The following is a 12,378-nucleotide window of genomic DNA, read 5'->3' on the forward strand; positions in this document are numbered from 1 at the left end:
GACGAGCACTGTGTCTTTCTTAAAATTCGTAAGTTATTCAAAGCGATTGACTTATGAGTGCAACGTAATGATGCATCTTTTGTGATTCGAATGTTTTTATTGTTTGCATTTTGTCATACCAAATATGGACATATTTTGAGTCCCTGTATTTGCATCCTAAAATTTGCACAAAATGACATAAGTTTGAACTTGAGTTCCTTGTTTACATTATCGTCTACACAATATGTTCTTATTTAGAAATTTAACTGGCATCTAAATGTGGAAGATCCCAACACTAATAAAAACCCTTAATAATGTCTATTTGAAATACTATTTTTTATTTAATTAAAATCAATGTACTTGATTTTGTTGTTGATATTCAAATGTCTAAAAATGTGGTTTAAATATAAAAAAAAAGTTAAAAAAAAAAATTCTGAAATGCAATTGCTTTTAAACATGTCATGTGATTTTTTTTATATATATATATTTAGCATTATTGTACTGATCATGGTGTCTCATTTTTGTTAAATATTTGGGAGAAAAAACTACGAAAACAATTAGTGAATGTTTGAAGTACTAATGGAGCATATCGAATCAATGAGAGGATTTTCAGATTATATATAAGATGATGATTATACTTAAAACTACATATCATTTTATCTCAATTTAATTAACTCAATCAATTACATGTTATTAAGGTGACAGAAGTCACATATTTGGAGAGACTTGGGATTTATTATTAAATAAGAAAAATATATCTATGCTATGAATGAATTAAAGTTAGCATATATTAATGAGGATGTAAAATAGGAGATTTTGATAGATTACATATATGAGCATATTTTTGCTGAGCTAAATGAATTTACTCTATTATCTGATACCTCAACTGCAAAAAAGAATGTATGATTTACTCTAAATTATTTTACACAAATGTACTGATATTAATATTATAGCTTGTTTTCTGGTTAAAACAAAGAAAATGGACCATAAGTGGAAAGTTAGAGCAGTTTATCAATCCATTAGATTTATGAACTAGAATGTTGCAAAAAATGCACAGAAATATGGATGGAAAGCACTTCCATGCATCCTACAAATATTTGTTTTTGTGTGTAAAGGTGGAAATCAAAAAGTGTAATACTGTGTTATTTGAAATCTCCACTGCACATTTTCTGATCAAATATTTATTAAACAATCATATTTTTTATATGTAAACATTCCTATGAATGCACATCTGAGTGCTGCATTCATGTTTAATAGTAAGATGTCTTAATAAAATGTAATCACTGTGCAACGTGTCGAAATATTCACTCCTCTGTAGGAAAACGAAGGGGTGTTTTACACATAATTATAAAGAATTTTTTTTCTGACATGTGGTTGTTTCATTAGATGAACACCACAAGTACATAAAAAAAAAAATTCTGAAATGCAATTGCTTTTAAACATGTGATTTTTTTTTTTTATATATATATTTAGCATTATTGTACTGATCATGGTGTCTCATTTTTGTTAAATATTTGGGAGAAAAAACTACGAAAACAATTAGTGAATGTTTGAAGTACTAATGGAGCATATCGAATCAATGAGAGGATTTTCAGATTATAATTAAGATGATGATTATACTTAAAACTACATATCATTTTATCTCAATTTAATTAACTCAATCAATTACATGTTATTAAGGTGACAGAAGTCACATATTTGGAGAGACTTGGGATTTATTATTAAATAAGAAAAATATATCTATGCTATGAATGAATTAAAGTTAGCATATATTAATGAGGATGTAAAATAGGAGATTTTGATAGATTACATATATGAGCATATTTTTGCTGAGCTAAATGAATTTACTCTATTATCTGATACCTCAACTGCAAAAAAGAATGTATGATTTACTCTAAATTATTTTACACAAATGTACTGATATTAATATTATAGCTTGTTTTCTGGTTAAAACAAAGAAAATGGACCATAAGTGGAAAGTTAGAGCAGTTTATCAATCCATTAGATTTATGAACTAGAATGTTGCAAAAAATGCACAGAAATATGGATGGAAAGCACTTCCATGCATCCTACAAATATTCGTTTTTGTGTGTAAAGGTGGAAATCAAAAAGTGTAATACTGTGTTATTTGAAATCTCCACTGCACATTTTCTGATCAAATATTTATTAAACAATCATATTTTTTATATGTAAACATTCCTATGAATGCACATCTGAGTGCTGCATTCATGTTTAATAGTAAGATGTCTTAATAAAATGTAATCACTGTGCAACGTGTCGAAATATTCACTCCTCTGTAGGAAAACGAAGGGGTGTTTTACACATAATTATAAAGAATTTTTTTTCTGACATGTGGTTGTTTCATTAGATGAACACCACAAGTACATGTTTGACAAGACGCATGCTGTTTTCAGTGCCTCAAGTGTTTTACAAACAATAAATACAAGTCTAGAAACACACAATTGCCCGGGGCACTTCTCTTCATGGTGTGCTGCCAGTCATCATTATCCATTCAGAGCAGGTTCAGCCGAAGAAGAAGTATAGATCTCTGACAGGGAGCTTTGTGGGTCAGTGAGGACAAATAGCTTGTAGATGGTGGATTTATGCCTCAGGGTTTGAGATGAAAACAGGGAAACATCACGCAGATGCTGAGACTCACACAAATTTATATTAGGTGGCCTTAACTACTACTTAAAGTCCCCATGAAATCAAAATTAAAGTTTTTTGGGTGTTAGTATCAATATGTTAGTCTTAAGGTTATCTATAAGGCAGTGTCCTCCAAAACGGTGACAAAATTCGCATTAGAAGATATAAGCATTCAAAGCTTGCAGGTCGTCACTTCCGCCAAAACGGCTCAACGATTTGTTTGACGTCACATCGTACTTCAGCTTCTCGTCAAACTTTCTGTCCAATCAAATGCTCTCTAGAATCCGAAGCGCCCGCCCCCTACACTATAAAATAGACGCTGAAGCCGCGGCTGAAATCGGTCACTTGTCCACAGAATTAGTATTTTCTGTACAGTGAATGGCACGTAGTGCACTATATAGGGGACAGGGAACGATTCAAACAGTTTAAATATGCTTTCGATTGAGGAAAAAAAGAAGTCTGGTTTCGCGCTGTGTCATGCTAACCACAGCACCGCACACACACTCTGCTCCGGTCCAGAGACACGATAGCACGGAGCGGATCACATGCGCGAGTCGGCGCAGACCACAAAATGTATCGGAGCTATTTGAATTCTACACAGAATGCTATATTTTATAGCAATATGGATGAGATTGTGGCTGGCATACCCTGTCAAATGCGGCTTTACGGAGCTCAACGGCTCTAACCCAAGCTGTGATATAAACGAACGCTATTGGCTATTTTAAAAAGGGGCGGGGCTGCTTGATATGTCCCGCCCTGTCCTCCTGTTTCAGTTAAAATGACGTCATCACAGACTAACGCTGCGTGTTTCTAAGCATTTCAGGGGACCTTTAAATAAAAAAATAAGTACAATGTACTTATTGTGTTAATATTGTATTGAAAAAAACCTATGCTGCTATTGAGCGATACGGGTAAGGTTAGGAACAGGTTTGGTTGTATGGGTAGGTTAAGGTGTAAGAGATGGGTCAACGGTGTAATTAATTTGGTTAGACATGCTTGATTGTTCCAGGTTCAATGCAAGTTAAGCTCTATCGACAACACCATTACTACAGAAAATCATTGTACATAGATCACATTCACAGTGATGTACTTACAGTGGAAATTTATGGGGCAGGGCATTTCACTGGAATATTAAACTTTAAAATACTTACACATGCAATTTGCAAAGATTGACGAAGCAATTTTGAAAGCCCCATCACTAATATCATATGATATTGTGTGATGGGGGCTTTCAAAATATGCAAGTCGTTTTTTAAACCAGTCATTCAGTGCACGCATCAAAACTACCAAAGTCACGTGATCTCAGTAAATGAGGCTTCATTATGCCATAACTATTTTGAAATGACTATTTTTGAAATGCCATAACTATTTTGGTGATCTCTGTGAAGGAACCAGTTGTTACATTATCTCGGATTAAATTAGTAGATATTTTTAGTGAGAGATTTGCATAAAAAAAAGAGAGCTTATTGGTCTGATTAACAAAGCTAATGTTATTGCATTATTTTACAAATTAATAAAATAACATATTATACAGACACTTCATATTATTCGTGTTAGGTGTAATTAAATTTTAGTTTGCAAAAGGTGTTTTTATGCATTTATGAGCTTGAGATTGCATTTCTACTGTTCTGACCATCACCAGTGTGTTGAGCACTTCGAAAAAGTAAATAATTTTGTGAAGCAATTGGTTCAGTTGATTCAAAGTTTCTAAAAGTCTTGTTTCTCCCATCACGATATGTAATACAGGTGCATCTCAATAAATTAGAATGTCGTGGAAAAGTTCATTTATTTCAGTAATTCAACTCAAATTGTGAAACTCGTGTATTAAATAAATTCAATGCACACAGACTGAAGTAGTTTAAGTCTTTGGTTCTTTTAATTGTGATGATTTTGGCTCACATTTAACAAAAACCCACCAACTCACTAATGAACTTTTCCACGACATTCTAATTTATTGAGATGCACCTGTAACACAAGTTTGATAGGATATAATCGCTTATTACAGGGTTCTCTCGAAAACCTGATTTGTCAATGGCGTCATTCAGCAGTCAGATATTTTCAAATATTCAAGCTCAACTAATATACTGTGCTGCATATTAACGCACTCATCCGGGTAAGTGAAACCAGCACTACTTTTATGTCTCTTTTGTATCACCGGCGTCTTCAATTGAGGACTTGATTATTAAAGGAGACATATTATACCACTTTTTACAATATGTAATATAAGTCTCTGGTGTCCCCAGAATGTGTCTGTGAAGTTTCATCTCAAAATACTCCACAGATCATTTATTATAACATTTTGAAAATGCCTATTTTGAGTGGAAGCAGAAACACGCTGTTTTTCGGGCCTGTGTCTTTAAATGCAAATGAGCTGCTGCTCCCCGCCCCCTTTTCCAGAATAGGGCTGCGCCATTACAGCTCGTACCTGCTAAAAACATCTGTTTTGGTTCTGTTTATCCCGCTGAAATCATGAGTTTTAAACCATATGAGTTTAAACTTCAGATATAAGGTTTTCTGAGTGCACACATCCGAAGCACACTGATATTCAGTGATGAAATTTCTCAACAAATTTTCCCTCACAATAAGTTATATTCTGTTGGCAGTGCTAGATAGATAACTGGCAAATTGTAATCCGTTACTGATTCCAAATTACATAACAAAAACTGTCGTTTGTAACGTAATCCATTACATTTCACATTTTAAGTAATGTAATCAGACTACTTTTGGATTACTTTTTTTAGCTCGTTTACCATGCTGATTTAAATAGGATAAATGTGTACCATATTGATATAAAAATACAAAGAGAAAGAACATATATTTAATTCGTTGTTGTTAACAACACGAAGTGCATTAGACATTACATTATATCAAGGTTTCCCAGATTGGGGTTTGTGAATTTAATAAAAAAAGTAAATTAACCAAATCATAAAAACATGAAATTAACGGTCAACTGTTGTGTAGCCTTTCTGTGTTTTGTAGATCAACCTGAACATGTAACAGCGTTACATAATTTAATTACAAAATAAATATAACTGTAGTCTTTTACAGTTACTGAGAAAAATGTAATTAAATTACAGTTATGAAAATGTTAATGATTACAAAGGGGGTTACATCTGAATATTTCTTGTATGAATATTTACTATTTCTTGTTATGATTTCAAATCGGCATTCAATCTCAAGAGTTGAGTAATCAAATGTAATCAGTTACATTAACAAAGTAATTGAAAGTTACACTACTTATTACATGTTAAATAGGGTAACATGTAATCTGTAACTGGTTACATTTCCAAAGTAACCTTTTCCTAACACTGACACAAAGATCAGTCACAAGTCAGCAATGTCCACAAAACTGGAAGACTTTCTGAATGCATATAAGCTATAGACTATTTTTGAAATGTAAATTTAAAAGATGAAAAAAAAGAATTAGGGAGAATCAATAAATTATGAATAATTCTTTGCTATTGTGTTACTATGTAATCAATAAAAGAGTAACTGTAGTCTGATTACGATTATTTTAAAATGAAATATAATCTAATTAAAGGCACTTTTTTTTTACGAATCTGATCATCAGTTACTACCCAGCACTCTCTATTGGTATGTCACAGACAAGCACCTCTACCTAATTAGCCACCGATGTGAACTAGAGGAATGCCTGCATGTGTTCAATTCATCTGAGCTTTTCACAGATACAAACCTGGTTTGACTTTCCTTTCTGTCTTTATAAACCGGCAAACCAAGCACTACCTTTACAAAGTGTTGCCCTATCAAAAATTTCTAAAAGTACTTTTAACAAAGCTAAATCTTTCCAAGTACCATTGCAGCATGCATACTGTTGGTTGGAAAACATTGTCTTGCAACAAAAAGACACAGTGAGAAAAATGACACCTGAGGAAGAGGCAGTAACATCAAGACAGGCTATCGGTTCTTTAATTCAAACACAGAGCACATAGCAGCTCTCAAGGCCTGCTGTTTTACATGAACTAGAAAGACACACAATGACGCAACTCAACAGGTGGACCTTGAAACTCTCATGTTGATGATCAACCAATAAATGAACTAGTAATATGCTTCTCATATTTAATCTATTTTAACGTATTAAAGGTATGTTCATTTTCAACAAGGCGAGCATGAATAAATGACCTACAGCATATGTACAATAAGGCAAAAATCCATGAAATCACAAAGTCAAAACAAGTAACAAAAATTACAAAAAAATTACCGTAAATTATATTAAAAAAAAAACCTCCAGTCGATAACTTTGGCACTGCCAACAATATATATATATATTTATATAGCAATTTCATACAACTAAAAAAAAAATTAAATTCAAGTACCTCAGTAAAAAGTGTTTAACACAACAGTACAAGTGTTTAAAATTAAAGTTACTCAACATGCATACAGTTAAAACACACTTCTGTTGCGTTTGCCTGAACTTGAAGTGTTTTGTGTGCTAAACATCATGAGATCTGGAGCCTGTTTTAAAACAATTATATACTGCACATCTGGAATGAAATCTGGCCATATGTAGATACTGACAAAAAACTACAGCTGGTAGATGAAAAAATAAATAAAAAAATCAAGTTATATCAACAGATTTCTCTGCAAGATGACTCACTGACGGCACCTGTTGAATATAAAAGACTGTTTGATGTGTGAGATGGCACAAATAAAAGAAACCAATAAAACATTACTTAAAAATATAAATCAATGAAAAAAACTTAAACAGCTGACACAGTGCAGATAAAATAGTTTAAAGTCCACTGATCTGACTAATCTTTTGATTGGTTGAGACTGAGAGGTACTGGGTATTGTGTAATTGTGCAAACGTGTGTACTTTGACTGGATTTCCACATATTTACAATCAAGTCTAGGTTGAGTCTGTGTGTAATATGCAGAAGCAAATAACTCGCCTTTTGTCTTGCAAACAAGAGTTCTAAGAATACAAAAACACAGTTACAAACAGAAATTACTGTTCATGTCACTTCTTTCCAATTGCAACCACTCAGAATGAGTAAACAACACATGTGAACCTGTTCATTCTAAATGAATGTGAAAGGAATCTGTTTGTGGCATTGAAACACTGTAAACAAGACATTAAAATGAGCAATATAGATATTATTCCATTAATATTCATCTTAAAATTGGGATAAAAGGCTGTTTGACCCAAAAGATTTAGTAAAAATGAGTTCCTTGAAGCCAAAGTAACTTGGGAACTCGATATGAAGAGACTTCAGTGCTACAAAAACCGAAGGACAAAAACACAAAGAATCTACGGACGTTCAGAAAGAAGAATCCCAAGCGGAATTGAGCAGAAATCAAAGGAGCATGTAGTGAGTAAATGATTCAGTGGGTCTGCACGGCCTACATTTAATCTGTCGCTCCCTCGGCGTTCACAGCAGCTGCAGGTGTGTGCCGTTGTGTCTGCTGCTGTTCCGTGCCACAATCTCCTGGATGGAGATGTACGTCCCCGCCACAAAGCCCACAAAGCCAATGAGACTGATGCCGATGTCCTTGACCATCACCCAGAGCTTCATGTCTTCATTATGGAAGGTGATGATCTGAAGCAGGGGAGGGATGATGAGGGCCAGAGCGCTGCTGCTCACGGAGCCCACCAGAGAGATGACCAGGTCAAGCTCCGGGATCAATATGGCCAGAGCACCTGCGGTGAGACAGCAGAGGAACATCACGTTAAACTGCACGACCACTTCCGGCTGCTGCGCTCTTCATGGTGTTTGCACTGTACCATGCTGAAGACAGTTGTAAGAGTGCATATTTTATCCCTAACATGTTTTGCAGTGAGCATCCCGTGATAGTATAGACTTTCCATAATATATAAATATACTTAAATGTATTTGAAATACATTTATTTCATGCTAAGTATACTACAAATACATTTACATATTTATGTACTTAATAAAATACCCTGCAATTGTACTTTTAGTATACTAAACTGGTATAAGTCTGCTAAAGTGGAACAACTATGTAATTTTGCACTTAATGCACTTTAATTGTGCTGAAGCAGTGCTGAAGTGCAATTAAAGATATTATACATAGTATATTTGATTGTGCTAAAGTGGAACTATTGCAAGTATACTTGAGGTAAATATTTAAATATTTTGCATTTAAAGACCGATACTATTCAAAGATCATACAATCCTCATCAAAAGTGACATTAAAACACATTTTAGACTTAATATTAAGAAATGTGCATTGTGCACAAGTAGTACGCCAAATAAAGTCTAATTATAATTTTGGTCCTATATTAAGTGGCCTTAACTACTATGTACTTACATCAAAAAACAAGTACAGTGTACTTATTGTGTTCATATTGTATTGCAAAACACTTTTGCTGCTATTGAGGGTAATTTTTATATCAGAAAGTTTTGAGTTATCTGTCAGTAAATATGTTAATAGATTCGAACTATACTTGGTATGAAATAAATATATAAATTTTTTACTAGGGGAGTCTGTGTGTATTTCAGGCTTGTTTATAATTCCTGTATTAAAATTCAATATGCCAATAGGGTGAGAAAAATAAACTTAATTCAAAGGGAAAACAAGGTTAGTTTTCTTGCCCCACTGGCAGATATTTTTTCTTGTTTAATGCAAAAAAACTAATCAAATTTTTTATTTTTATTTAGAAAATAAGACTTTATATCTCAAGCCATTTTGCTTGTTAAGTAAATTTATCTTGATTTAAGAATGCTTAGATATTTTTAATGGAAAATAGGACAAAAATACTTTTTTTCTTAATGGTTATTATTGCCATTCTGTTTCATGCATTTACTTGAAAGTAAACTTTTATAACTTATGTTTCTTGTAGCCCGTCACAAGAAGGAAATACTAAAAACTAGGGCTGCCCCCTAATAGTTGACTACATGTTAGTTGAAAAAAGTCGACCATATCTGAATTAGTCGGTTGGTTGCAGGAAAAAACAGGAAGTAGCGAAGTCACACAGTCTGTGACAGAAAATTCTTGAACACGGCTGATGTATATTTATGTATTCATTTTTATGCAATGTATCCTATAGACTTAATGTAGCTCCGCCCCTTTTCAGCACTGCGCTCGTTGTCTTCTGTATTCCGTATTTCCACAGCGTGAAGGTAAGGTTGTACCAATTTATGAATGAACCACTCGTTTTAAAAATCTTCCCGGTCTGACATTTATGACATCCGCTTCGAACATTACAATGCACATGATAACTTTCATTAACTCTACAATAAATAAATCCACTTCACCAGCTAATTACTCTCCAGTAGTGATGCTATAGAGCTACTGAAAAACAAACAAACAGAAATTCAAAGAAAAAATTGGTTACACTTTATTTTAAGGTGTCCTTGCTACCGTGTAATTATACATTTAAGTACTGTTACTGTGTTACGTGCATGTAATTATGCATAATTAATTGTTATTATAATAGTAAGTACATGTATGTAACATGTAACAAGGACACTTTAAAATAAAGTGTTACCAAAAAAATTCTAAAAATGGATGCACACTTGTTTCTCAGACGCATAAGGTCTGTGTATAGGCCTAATAATACAGTAATTATTAAAAACAGTTTGTAGCAGAAATATTTTAAAACCTATTTTGCATTTTAAGCAATCAAATCCTTCTAAATATCTCCTTGCATCCCTTCATAAAGGAAAACAACGTTATCTGATACATTTTCACTGCACCTCTAAAGTTCCGTAATGTGCTCCTTGGGGAAAAAAGTAAGCGTCAAGCTCTGGAGAGGGAAAATGTAAAAAGCCAGAAGCCAATCGTAATGCTGATGAGTGCATTTCATGTTGAGTAGAGGACAGTGGCCATGCGGCGCACTGCTTTGGGAATGAGTTATCTTGATCTGTCACTAAGGGGATTGAAGTGGGCATGGAAAGGCACTGTTCTCCACCAAACAAGCCTCCGCTGATGTCCTCCGAACGTTCCTCTGTTTTTCACACTGTGCACGGCGGGAATACACCGCAGCTTTTAAATCTTCAAGCGTTCACATGGCAAATTCCTGTCGGTCCACATGAACACACACATTCGAGCGCACACCCACTTCCTGTCACTTACTATTATTTTGTAGGGGTTGTCGGCTGTTCACTTTCTTCTCATTTGATACACAAGTCTTTTTGAAGCAGGATATCTGGCAGATCGACATTGAAAGGCTGATCTTTTGAACGCCATGCCACAACCCACGCTCTCTCGAAGACTTAGGCGAGGGAAACCAAACCGAACCTGATGGCCTGCTTTTGTCTTCTTTGGGCTTAAAATTTGGCCTTTCAAAACAACATATTACAACATGTTGTTTTGAAAAGCCAAATTTGAAGCCCAAAGAAGACAAATAGTCCAAAGGGGTTGAGATGTAGGTCACTTTGAAGATTTGAGCGGCAAACACCAAGCAGACTACAAAGCAGACACCGGTGACAGATTCCCCTCGGGGACCGAGAGCAGAACAAGGCTTTAAAAGCTATTGCAAAGTAAATTCACATTAAGGACATGTGCTGGATCAATTGATGGAGTGCAGCTCTTCCAGCAAACTAAATTGTACAGGCGTCTATGAGTCCTCGGCCGTTGACTCATTTGTGGCTTACTGTGATGATGGAGGGCATGAATTTGCAGAAAGATTAGACACACATCACAGTAAGACTACTGTATGGGTCAATGACATGGCGCTATTCAGAAACAAATGCAGTTTAAGCATACACAATTACAATGACTTGAATAAACCTCTACTATTATAAGCATGTTTTTAATTTCTGAATTGTTATTAAGGGAATAAAGTCGAATATTTCAGAGTTTTAATATCATAAAGAAAAAGAAAAAAAAAACACTCATTGTCATAGAAAACTTAATTATGCCAAACTTTTCCATAATTGTTTAGCAGAATCTTTTATAATTATTTACTTTAAAAAAAGAATACAAAAATGCTTCACTGCTTTACTGATATTTGAGAAACATTTGCCTGCTCAAATGAAAGTCATGTGGTGCAACCAACCAGAAAACCAATAAATAAAAAAATAAATAAAAGAGGAAATGACATCATGACTGTGTGTCAAGGTCAAAAGGTGTCCTGAAATATTTCATAACATGGCCAGGTTAGTTGAGGTTGTCAAATATCATGTGGTACGACTCCCCAAAACGCATGATATTTATGAATCAATAATTATTTGATATTTGTTTAAAAAAATTCAAAAGAAAGAATAAGATGTGTAGACTCACAATAATTCAAGGTGTAAGAAAAACATGTTATTAAGTTTTACTTGATGGTTACACCATATGCAATTTTGAGTCATTAAATGGAAAACTTTTCTTGAGAATGGTATAAAAGTTTTCAAAACCATCATAAATATAAATAAAACACATGTTTTAAAGGGGTGGTTGATTGCGATTTCACTTTTTTAAAGTTAAAAAGTGTGTAATGTTGCTGTTTGAGCATAAACAATATTTGCAAAGGTGCGGCTTTTAAAATTCTGGCAGTTTAATGCCTACAAAAACGGCTGGTAGGGACTACAACGAGTTACTTCCCGGGTTTGTGACATCACAAACCCAGATAAACCCCGCCCCTGGGAACACGCAAGAAGGGGGCTAGGCCATGCTTTAGAGAAGAGGAAGAGAAAACTAGGGGTGCACGTAAAAATCTGTTCATATATGAATCGCGATTCTGACTTCTAACGATTCTAATGGATTCACAAGATTCAAAATCAATGTTTTAAAGCAGCGGTTCTTAATACTGTTGCTCACGTCCCCCTGCTCTGCACACGCTCT

The 12,378-nt window shown here is 34.2% G+C and overlaps 1 protein-coding gene across 1 annotated transcript in view; it reads right to left on the bottom strand.

Annotated features, from left to right (window-relative positions):
- Positions 1-7,379: 7,379 nt before the first annotated feature.
- Positions 7,380-12,378, bottom strand: part of slc36a1 (solute carrier family 36 member 1) — a 46,296-nt gene continuing 41,297 nt past the window's right edge. Inside the window, exon 12 of the mRNA XM_016553641.1 lies at positions 7,380-8,284. Within this exon, the coding sequence (XP_016409127.1) occupies positions 8,016-8,284 (269 nt within the window). The 3' untranslated portion in view covers positions 7,380-8,015. The remainder of the gene's footprint in view (positions 8,285-12,378) is intronic.

The sequence above is a fragment of the Sinocyclocheilus rhinocerous genome, unplaced genomic scaffold (genome assembly GCF_001515625.1).
Source record: "Sinocyclocheilus rhinocerous isolate Xijiao unplaced genomic scaffold, SAMN03320098_v1.1 scaffold44, whole genome shotgun sequence".
NCBI lineage: Eukaryota > Metazoa > Chordata > Actinopteri > Cypriniformes > Cyprinidae > Sinocyclocheilus > Sinocyclocheilus rhinocerous.